This window comes from Diadema antillarum, unplaced genomic scaffold (genome assembly GCF_040938485.1).
Source record: "Diadema antillarum isolate AM-2024a unplaced genomic scaffold, OU_Dant_1.0 scf00000112, whole genome shotgun sequence".
Lineage (NCBI taxonomy): Eukaryota > Metazoa > Echinodermata > Echinoidea > Diadematoida > Diadematidae > Diadema > Diadema antillarum.
This window is the reverse complement of record NW_027271001.1, coordinates 876,930-891,319: the sequence shown is the minus strand read 5'-3', so window position 1 is coordinate 891,319 and position 14,390 is coordinate 876,930. Positions and strand designations below refer to the sequence as shown.

At 38.9% G+C, this 14,390-nt stretch overlaps 1 protein-coding gene across 1 annotated transcript; it reads right to left on the bottom strand.

The window, feature by feature from the left end:
• Nucleotides 1-223: 223 nt before the first annotated feature.
• Nucleotides 224-13,897, bottom strand: LOC139719612 (uncharacterized). Its single transcript, XM_071631020.1, has 9 exons — nt 13,818-13,897; nt 10,246-10,312; nt 9,861-9,946; nt 8,070-8,215; nt 5,400-5,746; nt 3,601-3,831; nt 2,440-2,541; nt 872-1,007; nt 224-374 (listed from the first exon to the last, which is right to left on the bottom strand). The coding sequence occupies exons 2-9, from the start codon at nt 10,310-10,312 to the stop codon at nt 236-238; spliced, it is 1,254 nt and encodes a 417-aa protein (XP_071487121.1). The 5' UTR covers nt 13,818-13,897; the 3' UTR covers nt 224-235.
• Between the last annotated feature and the right edge of the window lie 493 nt (nt 13,898-14,390).

Genomic DNA, 14,390 nt, shown 5'->3' with positions numbered 1-14,390 from the left:
CTGAATCAGAGGCGGATCCAGAGGGGGGCACATCAGGTGTGCACCCCCTCTTTTTTTTTTTTTAATTTGTTAAAACCAAAGAAAATATGGGAGGGGGGTATTTTCGCCCCTCTCAAATTTTGTAAAGGCGCCTTTTCTTACAAAATTCCTGGATCTGCTCCTATGAATCCTGTCAGTTGGAGGGGGGGGGGGGGGGGGGGGGGGGAGGGCAAGGCAAGGCATAAGCAGAGCCTCTTCAGTTTTCAGCCTCCAGACTGGACATCTCTTGGGACAGAAGATGGGTCATGTGGAGGGCGTCCTTTGCCTCATCCGATCCCACCTGCTGCAGCGCCACCTCGGCCGCCTGTCGGACGTCCGAGATCAGGTCACTCCTCCTGATCATGTCAGAGAAGCAGAAGACAGGACAGTGATGGGATAATATTTATGCTAATATATCATCCAACATAATAATATTATGTTGCTTTGTATAAAAACAGAAAAATCATAGAAGCAGATTTGTGAAAATTTTGGAAAAATCAGACACACAAAAAACAGCGATGAACTGAATAATTTTAGAGAGTTAAACAAACTGGCAAATTAATACTATGTAGGTGTTGAGTAGCTCTCAAAAAAATCACCAATTTCCATTCTACTCCTAAAGAAAAATTTTCTTCAAGCATGTTCTTGGTGTAAAGTATAGAGAGTAATACTGTATGTTTCTGCATGCCTTTCTCAGCAGATGAGTTCTGTCTACACCCAAATATTACAAAAAAATGAAAATGGATGAATATCTGTGTACATACTGAAGAGAAAACTGCTTTTTATTGACATCACAATAGCACACACACATATTAAAAGAAAATGCGAAACAATGAATATTGGCCCTACTGACCATCTCTTGACCAGATGGGGAACTGCAGACTTGGCCTTGAGATGACCAAGCGATAGACAAGTGGCCTCCCGCACAAGACGGTCATCATCGGTCAGCTTGGAGATCAGCTTGGACACCACATGCTTGGACTTCACCTCTGACACAGCAACAAAACAACAGAAAAAAAAATATTTAAGTATATGAGAGCTTGAGAACAAATTAGGCTACTGCACTGTGGCATGATATACACATTATATGTGACCGTGCACCTCAAAACGAACATAAAGTCGCACACACTGATTTTGCATGAGGACTGTAAATAAGTGAAATGGGTCAACCTTGCCGAACTTGACTTTTTCATATTTTCTGAAAGAGCAGGTCTTCTTTTACATTGTGCTTAAATTTGGTATCATAAAACGGGCAGGAACGAGTGTGTTTTTTTTTTTTTTTGTAGAATAGTGTTATTAGGTGTGTCTTTAGAATCCCTTTTTCATTTCTGAAAAACCTTGTCCACACTCTTCACTTTCAACACTAATAACTTTTGAAAGGATAGTGCTACTGCTTTGAAAGTTGGCATTAATTTTGGACAGAATAGGTTAATGAGGCATGCTTAATTTCAGTTTAATCTGATAATCCCTTCATTGTTGTTACTCTGGTGGTTTACTTCCTGTTTTTTGTCCCATTCATCACACAGCCAGCAAGGTTTGGTAAAGATTAAACGCTTGAATAGACACTGTACTTCAGAGCCTCTTTTCTCAGTTCACACTTTTCCTGAGTTTGTGCTTTCTTTCCAGTATTTAGATACAATGTAGGTTAGGAGAGTCCATTTGATTTGAGTTATACATCATTTTAAAGCGTAAAGTCTGTTCTTTCAGAATATGGTCTTAACTAAAAATTCATGTCTGGCGACTTTTTGTTTGTTTTGAGGTGCAGGGTCACATATTTATGAGTCCAATTTGTGTGCAAATCAAAACGTCCAAACAATTCCACGAATGGTTGAATTTTTCCTAGCGTGGAATACAGTAATGAATGAAGAAATGTAGGCCTACAACTGCACATTGCATACATGTCCGGATCAGTGTTGCTGTTAGCATTCGACTCTCAAAATTCATGAAAAGAAAAACTATGAAATGTATGGCGGTGTACATGTACAGTATGATATAAAAGAATTCAATACAGAAAGTAACAATTAAGGAAAAAAATACAAAGAAATAGAAAGTATTTGGTTTGTTGAGCAAAACAATAAGTTCTTGAACATGACAAGACCAAACATGTTGTGTAAAGTACAATGCTAAAGTATTTACTCCACAAACACGGTCTACATCGTCAAAATAAAAACCTCATAGAAATGTACAGCAAGAGTTTGATAAAATATGCATAAAAGCAAAAGAAAAGGAAAGAGAAATTTACCATTTCAGTATTTGACCATGTTATATGCCAACAGCACTGAATAATTTTTAGACAAAAACAAAACAAAACAAAACAACTGACAATAAACTCTCAACTATGCAATAACGATGTGGTTTATGACAAGAAATCTGGTCTTTACAGCCTTGAAACAAGCCTACTGGAAAAATGTCAGACCATACCTGTCTTTCCCAATGCGATGGCAGCTACCGCCCTCATGTTGGCATCGTTGTCACTGAGTAGCGAGAGCAATGAAGTGATGACGGGGGCTGTGCGAAATTGGCCTACAAGGAAAATCATTGATGAGGTGGTAGTTTTTGATATATGAAAGAACGAATTTTGATATATATTGCTTTATACAAGAGAAGCCAGCCTGGTTTATAAACACAAAAGTCAACAGGACCAAGGAATAGGCCCATACACTGACATAGTCCATTGTATGTATTTTTTTTTTTCAAAATCACCACACTGTACATGGTAATTGTTATCAGTACTGATTCTGTGCTCACACTACTACAATATGAATTTTGAAACACAAGGCCTACTGTAAAGCTAGGAAATTTTCATGCTGTTACAATTTTTGCGCATTTCGTGCAACCAGAAGCTAGTGCGAAAAATAAAAGCACATGAATATTTTTGCTTGCAATATGTTCCAGTAGTTAACGCCCGCTTCCGCGCAATTAAAAACATCCGAAACTCATCTTACCTGAACAAGCATGAGAAATAACTCATGTAAAAAATAACTACTTTTACAGTATTGGGAAGAATGAAAAAAACAACACACAAAAAAAAAATAGCAACAGCAATAAAGAACATATAAGTTTTTTTTTTCTTTCTTTCTTTCTTTCAAGAGTGCACTTATTCGACTCCAATGCACAATGCTGCAGTTCAGGATCTGTACATTTGGAATATACCCTCTATGTCTGCTTCTTGGGTTGGAAGACCCTCTCTTCATCTTCAGCTCAATTGATACCGGGCATGCCTAACACAATAATGTACACCATATCCACTGCCCTGTGGAATTTTTTTGGCTAATCCACTATGCTTCCACAGACCAGACTCAAAATTTTGCATACTGTGTTGCCATACGAGAAATACATGTACCTTTGTTATAGCATCTACATCATATCATAGCTTGCAATTTTTTTCCACAGCTCTGCTGTACTGCCATTATAGCAGAAATGCTTCAACAAAATGCTACATGGTTTCCATAAGCTGGTTTGCATTGCAATTTTAGAATAAAAATGGCATACAGGGAGGGGGGGGGGGGGGGGAGGGGGGTTGCACCATGGCGCACATAGGGTTAAATCACAAACAAACAATAATCTTGGATGTTAACTTACCCAGGTTCTGCACGGCATCCAGCCGGACTGTGCTCTTCATGTTGAACACCCCCCTCATGGCAATGCTGCCCTTGGCATAGTCCATTAGCCGCAGGAAGAACCGGTCCGGCCCCCACGAGGCGTCGCCGCAGAAGTCGTCGTACATCTTGCGCGTGACCACCTTGCGCAGCTCCAGCACGTCACCGTACAAGATGTTGATGATCCACTGGATTTTGTCTTCTGGCATTTGGGCTGCGAGAACAGAACAAAACGAATAATACTGTAATGGTGGAAACTTCGATGTGATTCATTTCCGTGAACTTTGCTTGTTTTAAATTTTGGATGCAAGAGTATGGAATCTGTTCATACTTATACATGACATTCAAAAAATATTTAAATTCTCATGTTGGGGGCTAGCTCAGTAGAGAGAAACTTTAAAATATCTTTCAAAACAGAATATTCCATGTTCAAAGTATTTAAAAACATGCTGTCTAAGCTTGATTTACACAATCTGACTCATGTGGGTTACCAACAATATGATTCTCTCTAATCCCTTTCAAATTTAAAGTTTTGTCATGATAGACTCATGCATCTGGGTAATTCCATGAAGTTGGGGCAGTGTCCACGTAGCATCATGATATTTAAAAAATATGTTTCAGCATCAATCAAAATTAATTATGCTATACATTTATTGTTTGTAGGCTTTACATTTGCATTGAGGCCACACATTTTCCTGGAAATTTTGTGCCATTCAGACTCAATTTTGATGAAGTTATTAAACAATATGTAACAGTGTCCTGTAGCATCGTGACGTGTCCATGTAGCATCGTGATATTTTAGAATTTGGTCGGTCGTAAGAGACAAATTATGGCAGTTAGCGTGACCAAAATTTGATGCAATATGCATATTTACAAGATATGAATGAGATAGCTATTACATCTCAAATTTCCTGTACACAGTTTTAATTTTAAAAGGAAATTACAAAATGTATCATGATGCTATGCGGTGTCCTTTTTTGTGACATTTGATGGACACCACGTAGCATAGTGACACATTGTGTAATTTTCTTTTAAATGTAAAACTGTTGAAAGGAGAGTTAAGATATTTTATAGCTATCTGACTAATCTAGTAATTATGCATATTATATCAAATTTTGGTCAAGCTAATTGCATCAATTTGTCTTTTAGGACCAGATTTTAACTATCACGATGCTACATGGACACATCACGATGCTACAGGACACCGTTACATATCGTTTTAATAACTTCATCAAAATTGAGTCTGAATGGCACAAAATTTCCAGGAAAATGTATGGTCTCAATACAAATGTAAAGCCTATGTATAGCATAATTAGTATTGAGTTATGCTAAAATGTCACAGTTTGTGCCCCAACTTCACGGAATTACCCACCTGCATAGCACTTGAGTGTCAGCTCAAATTTTGTGTACATATGAAGTTGAATATAATTTAAGTTTTCCTCAAATTGTGTGTATTCTACTTGAATGTTCCAGGAACCCTGACATATGTTACAAACCACCTCATGTGTTGAATGTCATTTCCAAGAATATTGGCAGACCATAAAATTAAAGAAAACAATCAAACAAACAATCAAATGACTCTAAAATATGTTTAAATCTATCCAAACGAAGTGATGCACAAATTTGGCATAAACACTAGTGAGATACACAATGTATTTAGGTAAAAGTAGATTAAACAGAGAGAGAGAGCTAAATACACAGATAGATAAACAAGTAGTTGGATAGAAAGAGAGAGAGAGAGAGACACACACACAACAAACGCACACACACACACAAACACACCCTTGATCTGCTCCTGGTACACCTTCATGAACGCCTCGCGGAACTGTATCCACGTCACCTCCGTCGCCAGCCCGAAGTTGTCCTCCCAGAAGTCCACGGTCTCCACAGCGTCCTGGCGGCTGTTCCAGCGCTTGTAGAAGGCCCGCCGGCGGGAGAACCCCTTCCGCTGCTGGTCCTCCATGTTGCTCTCGATGTCCTCCTCGGCCTGCTGCTGCCGCGTCTCGAGCACGCGCTCGATCTCGCGCTGGATGGAGGAGGTCAGGGTGGGCATGGAGTCGAGGGGGTAGTCGCCCGAGTCCTCCGCGGGGATGAAGAACATCCAGTTCAGCTTGGCCAGAATCAACTTCCTGAAGATTCAGGGAAGGTAAAGTATGGTAGTTGTTTTGTTGATTGCTCACTTCATCCCTTGTCCTCTTTTTTTTTTTTTTTTTTAATTCTACAATACAGAAATTACAAAAATAAGCCTATGGAACAATGAAACAGCTGGCAAGGATGAATGGAATTGATGATTAGTGGTATGAGTCTGTGGTGAGGAAGGATGAGAATGATGTTCTCAGGAAAGTGCTGGGGTTCAAATGATCCACAACACAGAGGACGGCCAAAGAAAACTTACGGTGGAAGAGAAGGGTGGAGGAGGAGCTTGGAAAGGACCCCAAAGAGGGCCAGACGGTTTAAAGGGGTGACAGCGGTTAGAATGAGGTAAATCCAGCCACACCCAGGGACAGACCCATATCAAAACTGGGTGATGATGAAATATAAGCTTACGGAATAACATGATCAAGATGCCGTCAAGACTTATTACTACTTGCTTGGCAGCCAAGGAAAAAAAAATCATTTGACTAAGTCATCTGGCCTTTTTGATGCCCATTTCCCCCAAGTGAGGAGACTAAGAATATTATATTGCTGGTGTCTGAAACACCATACATTCTTGTACTTAAAGGACAAGTTCACCTTCATAAACATTAAGGATTGAGAGAATGTAGCAATATTAGTAGAACACATCATTGAAAGCTTGAGGAAAATCAGACAATCCGTTCAAAAGTTATGCATTTTTGAAGTTTTTGTGCAGTAACCGCTGGATGAGAAGACTACTGCAATGTGTGAATAACTTAGATGTCACATGCGTACAACAATATAAGGAAAATATAAAGAGAATTTCACAAAATTTCATCTTTTGAAAAAAGTACACATTCCCCCGACTTGTTATCGAAAAAATGTTATGGGTAATATCATTCCCCCTGCCTTTAGAAAGAGGCAAGTCAAGTGCTCTTTTCTTATGCGAAAAAAGTGAAAATATGTTGAATTTTCTTTACATTTTCTTTATACTGTTGTACGCATATGACTCACAAGCTGTAGTAGTCTCCTCATCCAGCGGTTCCAACACAAAAATTTTAAAAATTCATAACTTTTGCATCGATTGTCCAATTTTCCTCAAACTTTCACTGATGTGTTCTACTAATATTGTTGCATTCTCTCAATCCTTATGTTTATGAAGGTGAACTTATCCTTTAAAAAGGTGTATTAAAGTATAAAGCTAAAAGTGTGTATAACTCCCACTGACCTAGCACACTAAAAGAAAATGAGCAAAAACATGTTTCCATCAAAGTCAATATAGTGATGAGCTGCAAATACCACTTAATGGCAGGCACACTAAGTTGTGTGCTTGGAAACAGCTTGAAGTTCCTGTTTAAAGTGACTATGAGATAATTTTTGAACTTATTCATTCATTCATTTATTTCATAATTTATCTATTTCTTCTGTTCCAAATGTATCTAACCATTTGTGTATTCATCTATTCATGTCTATCTGCTTTTATACTATAAAATATATTGTCTTCTATATTACAAGGGGATTTGAAACCTCTCTTTTCAACCCCCCCCCTCCGAAAAAAGGAGGATTTGTATACATGTATGTGACCCTGCACCACAAAAGTAGCCAGACATGAATTTTTAGATAAGACCATATTCTAAAAGAGCAGACTTTAAGCTTTAAAATGATGTATAACTCAAATCAAATGGACTCTCCTAACCTATCTAAATACTGGAAAGAAAGCACAAACTCAGGAAAAGTGCGAACTGAGAAAAGAGGTTGTAAAGTACAGTTCAAGCGCTTAATCTTTACCAAACCGTGCTGGCTGTGTGATGAATGGGACAAAAAAACAGGAAGTAAACCACCAGAGTAACAACAATGAAGGGATTATCAGATTAAACTGAAATTGAGCATGCCTCATTAACACATTCTGTCCATAATCAATGCCAACTTTCAAAGCAGTAGCACCATCATTTCAAAAGTTATTAGAGTTGAAAGTAAAAAGTGTGTACAAGGTTTTTCAAAAATGAAAAAGGGACTCTAAAGACACACCTACAGTAATCACACTATTCTACCAAAAATGTTTGAGATAAACTGCTATAAAACACACTTTCCCGCCCATTTTGTGATACAACCACATTTTAGCATAATGTAAAAGAAGACATGTCCTTTCAGAAAATATGAAAAAGTCAGGATCGGCTAGGTTGACCCATTTCACTTATTTTCAGTCCTCACGCAAAATCAGTGTGTGCGACTTTATGTTCGTTTTGTGGTGCACGGTCACATATAGAATTTCAAAGCTCTACACCACACGTCTGGAGGTAGGTACGCCTCTTTCTGCAGTGATGTTTATACACTCACATTGAGAAGGTGAGACCTTTTTCCAGGACTGGGAAGTCCTTGAGCGCCACAGGAAAGAGAGGTTTGTCTGAGATGTAGGCTAGCGAGATGGCATCCTCTATCTCCTTGTCCTGGAGAGAGTCAGCACTGAGAGCAACAATGCAGACCTGGACACAACAAAGGATTCATAATCATTAGATAGATTTCATAAAAATACAAGGTGTCTTTTGAAAACTGCTTCAGTAACCACTTGACTTCAGTCATGTGTGCTCCGAAAGCTGAATTAAGCGTACTCTTTGAAAAAAAAACAAAAAAAAACATCACACTCTAATGAACAGTTAGAGTTGTTACATACTCATAAAAGTCAATTAATTCAATTTGATCTGCAATAAAAATTCCAACTCCAGCCCCAAACATCTCTTCATGTAACTGGGACTGGGAGATTCTCCTGCCTGGAACCCCCAGCAAACTGGAGACATGAGTCCTACAAACATGCATACAAATTATTATGTCCACGTAGCACAGATCACAAGGGTTATCATTGCTCTATATGGTGCTATCTTGGCCGTATTTTTAAACATACTTGTACATGACAGAACAAATGTTTGGCTGAATAAATAAAGCTGAATCTTAAAGCTGAAGAAACATAGCCAGAGAGGGAGAAATTCAACCTAACATGGGAGGGTGGGAGATTTTTCAGAAAATGACCTCAAAGCAGGCGAGCTGGAGTCTCTGTGAGAAATACACTCATGTGCTCTAAAGATATGATTATATCAATGACCGCCATATTAGGACCCCATAATGTTAACCCGTTGAGGACGAGTCCCGAGTATACTCGGGCAGGGGTCTATGGGAAATGCATGTTGTAGCAAAATCAGTCCATCCTCAACGGGTTAACCCTAACTAGGCCGGGCTATTAGGTAGTTGATAGAGCCGGGGGGCCTCCCAGGCCCCCCCTCCAGATCTCGGCCGTCGACCGCGCGATCGCGACGAAAATTGGCACACACATTGCCTATGATGTAATCTAAAATACCATGAAGTCAATTTTTCAAAAAATTATCATTTATGCTAAATTATGCTAATTTATGCATAATGATGCATGAAAACAGACTATTTGGTATAAATCACAAAATAAAGCTCAAAACAGGCACATTTTTTGTGTAAATATTCTTTTTAGTGTCCTTAGCAAATGTTGTAAAAAAAAATTGTGATATCAGAAAAAATTATTTAGTATTTTATTGTTTTTTGAATTTCTTATGTATTTCTTCGTTTTTTCGACTTTATGTTTTTCATTGTTTTTTCGATGAAATTTGTCCGCGACATCGCTCCGAACAAGAAAATATGTTATTCATTGATATTAATCAATAAAACACCAAAATAATCATGCTTTTATGAAATTTGCCTGTAAGCACAGTTTGCATTGAAATTGTACACGAATTCACGTTTTTGAGCAATTTTTGGTCTGACATGCATGTACATAATCATTTATGCATAACTTCGGAACCGCGCGCCCTGGCGTCGCAAATTTAGTGTCAAAAGATGCGGGAGACTCGAAAGAAAAAAGTAATGAAACATCGTGGCGATAGCTTTTTGCGATTGCGATACATCGCACGGAATGTCGAGGGCTCCCCCCCCCCCCCCCCCCCCCCCCCCCCGGCCTAGTTAGGGTTAAGGAATCAGATGAGGCTGAAAACCTCAAATAACTCAAATGTCAACTAATATTACCCACCTGGCCACTCTTAAAAACTCAAAGAGAATCGAACATATAGCTTACAATAGCATCATGGATAAATATCACACTGTAACAATCACCTTGGCCTTCACAAGCGCTTTACCCTTGCTGGAAGATTCATCACCATACGGTCTCCATACTTTCAGCCCCTCCTTTTCCAAATGTTCTAGAAGAAGAAAAGACATATGAATGATGCACAAAGATGATAACTATTCAATAATCTCCCATGTGCAAATTAAAAATTACTGAGCATGAAATGGAAAAAAAACTTGTCAGCAAGACCAATAAAAAGTAAATGAAACAAAAACAGAACACATTTTTATATAACATCTATTCAAATGCTAGAAAGACTAGTTATTACTACCTACCCTAAACTGGCATACAGGTGGAGGTCTACATCTTTTATGGCAGTGATCTATCAGGAAATAACAATTTTGTAGTGCCACTTTACTATTGAATCCTCACCTGTTAGAAATGTAGCAAAATCTTGGTCGCTGTCGTGGTAGCAGATATAAACATCTTCATCTGCCATCTGATTAAAAAAAAAAATAAAAAATCGTAAAACGAAGAATTCATAATTTCTGTACATCAATTTTCATCACATCACTACATTTTCAAAACGAGGGCTACACTATACTGTATCTCTCAAAGTCCATTGAATTTTCCCCAGACCAGATTATTGTTCCTCTTGAAAAACAACAACAAAACAAAACAAAACCAAAAAAGACAAACAAACAACCAGTTATGACTCTTGTGAGGGAATGTACAATGCTGTCCAAAATCAAACTAGGTAGAGATGCATGTACTGTGGTGCATGGTGTAGATTCTTATAATTTGATTGTTTTTGCAGCTACACACTGGGAATGAGTGACAAAGACTAGGGAATGTCATTGAAACTCTGATACTGACTTTTAGTACACCACGAAAAATTGATTTTAATCTTATAAATCATCTTTGACGATTTATGAGAGAATTTGTTTGCAATGATGGCAACATCTTTAACTCCACAATGTAATGATGAAGAACAGTATCAGTACTATGAATTATCACAAAATAGTCAAGGACAGAATTCAGACAGACAACCTTACAATCCTCTTTTCACACTATTTTACAGGTATTTGCAATGATCAACTTTTCAAAACACATTTCTCTGCTCCTCATCCATTCTTGCCAGTTCAACAGATCAGCACTGTCTTTAAATATCACATTAAATATATTTGATAATGATAATAATAATAATCAGTTAGATCGACATGCCAAGTCCACTCAAGCAGATGTGGTGGCTTGGCAACGTGCTTTCTTGAAAAGGCGATCTCGTTTTCTCATCTGCCCGTTGATTATATCTCGAGTATCTAATCCAAGGAAGGTGTCTCTGGTCAGAAAATTAGAGATCATCCTCCAATTTGCCTCTACAGATTGTTCTTCTGGATCACATTTGAAGAAATCAGCAGAAAAGTCATCGGGGGCTTTCCTAAGTTGATCGACATCTATTATCAGCCTTGTTGAATAGATGTAATGACTGTTTTATCTTTCTCACTCACTGGTTTGGCCTTTGGGTTGCAGAGACTCCAACCCCAAGCACCTTCTGATCTTGAGATTCTCCCGCCTGAAACCCCTAGCAAACGGGAGGTTCTAACTTGATGTACGCGAAACGCGAAGTAGGGTTCTAGATGCCATCTCGTGCTATCAAAGGCTTATTTTTCAACATACGTTGACACTAAAATCATTTCAAGCGGGAGACACGGAGCCAGGGCGGGAGAAATTAAATCTCAAGCGGGAGAACGGGAGTTTTTGCAAAAATGGGCTTTCGGCGGGAGATCTCCCGTCGAAAGCGGGAGAGCTGGAGTCTCTGGGGTTGGTGTTTGACTATTGAGTTTAGGTGACGTGATAAAACACAAATAAGGCCAAGTAAAAAAAGAAACCTGTTTCTCGTCCTCGCGCGCATCGATTTTTTTACTATTTACTATTTTCAAAATGGCGCTGAAAATACCAAGAAATTCATAATTCTCATCCCAGCCCGCTCCCCGCCCGCATCGATTTTCAGTTGCCGCATCAACTTTTTTTATATTAACTATTTTTTCGGCCGCCGAAAAAAAAAAATCAACAATTCACCTACCTACCAATCGTGATGTCTTATTTCTAATTACGCCTTGCGTCCTCTACTTAGCTGTAGTACAGCTGTAGCTTCTGTAGTGCGTATGTAATAACGCATGCATTTCGCACTGCGAGCTCGGCAAGACGGAAGACCCACAAAGCAGTCGAACTGTAGTTGCATGGATGGGCGCGGGCGCCCGCGGGCGGGCCTGGGCTAGTTGTGATGTACTGCGCACTCGGTACGTCGTGAACGCGATGGCGGCAACGTTTTTGCGATCAATCGCTGATATTCCACGCATATTTCGCGCATTGTTCGTATTTTTCCCCGTTTCTCATATTTCAAGCGGATGAATTGTACTGTACAAATGCTTGTGAGGATTGTATCGAGTTTGTATACATTTTCATGTCATTGTGACTATGTGCATGTGTGTGCAGTGTCGGAAGGTACGGTGCCGGTGCAGACGTGGCCGTGCCGCACCGTATTGGCAAAGTGTGCGTGTCTAGTCTGTAGCTGTCAAGGGTCGGTCACCGGTACCATCCCCTGGTCTGTCAGCATGAACACATTCGAATGTGTAGAAGCCCGTACACTCTGCTCTGTAACGTTGCATCTGACGGCGATGTATTGTTCTATTTTGAAGAGAAAATGAATGCGTTTTTCCAGCAAATGTATAATTATCAAATGGGTGTACAGTCTGTATCTACAAAATATATTTTCCACGGATTCTGGTTTGTCTCGTATTTCTGCGGGATACTTTTTTTTACGATGTAAATTCACGGACACGGCCGTGAGTCGTATCTGTAGTGTGGTATACAACATTCATCATCCAAATGATGAGTGATTATCAAATGTCTTTTTAGAACATGAAGAAACATCTTTAAATGTTTAATGCTATAATGCCATATCAGTATCATTTTGACATCCATGTGCAATTGTACAAGCCAGTTTCCAGTTGAATATGCTACAATTAAACTGTGAAGAAATGCAGATACATACCAGCTGTGTGGACACAAAAAGTTAGTCACAAACACCAATGATGAATAAAGCAGCGTTTTGAATATCATGGAATTGATTTCAGTCGTATATTCTTTGTTGAAAGACATGTTTTATACCTGTTTCATTTAATAGCACAATATATCAGAATTGCAAGTACACTGGTATCAGAAATGCCATTACAACACTAAATACCAGTATTAAGATGGTCATTTTCCCTTGACATCTGTAGTGGAAAGAAAAAGCAAATGTATTTCTGCATGCATGAAGTTTCATTTCAAGTATGGTACATAATCTACTTGTTTGAAAATGCACAGAGTGCAGGCAAGACATACACTTGGGACCTGGTCTCTCATAACACAGCTACTAGAGTGATATACTGATATTTCATTTCATAAATTGGATATAGAAATAGTATAAAGCCCTCTCTTTTTACCTTTCTCAGAATTACCGGACCGAGAAACACATATTACTTTCATTTTGACAATCCTCGAAAAAATAGTAAGATATCAAATAGTAAGGACCTCCCTCATCGTCTTGCTCAAAAAACCCGGACGAGAAACTAAATTTTACATTCTTTTTTTACTTGGCCTAATAAGACTCCTCTGGACAGACAGATTTTTCTGTCTAACTAGCGCCCTACACTTGTTCTGACATTTCAACTGTAAAAAAAAAAAAACACTTAATGGGAGCCCATCCTACGAACTAGATTCTTTTCAAGAGATCATATTGCCACAGTTGTATAGAGTGATACATATTATGTCTTGACAAGGTACCAACAATTATTCCAGTATGTGGTACTATTATTACATGTAGAACTTCCTGGTGCTGTGTAATGAAGAGCAGAGCAGAGATAATGCTCGGCATCACACCGTAAGTTTGATAAAATTTAGTTGACAACCATGAACTGAAACTTGCAGATTCATCATGAATTCTTCTTTATGGTTCTTACCGTCAATGCTGGTCAATGTCGGCCAAGGAGGGGTCCTTTTTGCTAGCAGTAGTGATGATGATGATGTTTGTTTATTTCATTTGTGATCGATCCAAGTGAATACTCAGTAGTCGTTGCCACGGTTGACTGCACAGTTCATACGGATGTATTTCAGACCTCAGTTTAGTTTCAAACAAAAAATATGAACCAAAATGCCATTGATTTATGTTCAGATAATATTTCTAAGCTGTTTCAAAATATTCAAACATGTAGACATAAGAAATCAACCATCGATGTGTTTTCATCACATATCGAGCCACATTTTGGTGGATATACTAAATCAAACGTAATTCTACGATTTGTTAAGAAGTCTACAAAACTGGTACATCAAAGACTAAGTACACGCCCACTTCGTACCTCCTCAATTCGGCCAGTGGCAATGCGGCGTGCGATAAAATTAGCATTTCGGCAGACGCTCACACTATGCCAGGCATTGCACATTGCCACGCGTCTAACGTTATAACGCGGTGTAGAGGTCTATTCTACGCAGCTAGCTGTCTACGATCACGAGTCGAGTACGGAGCTGTCTGCATA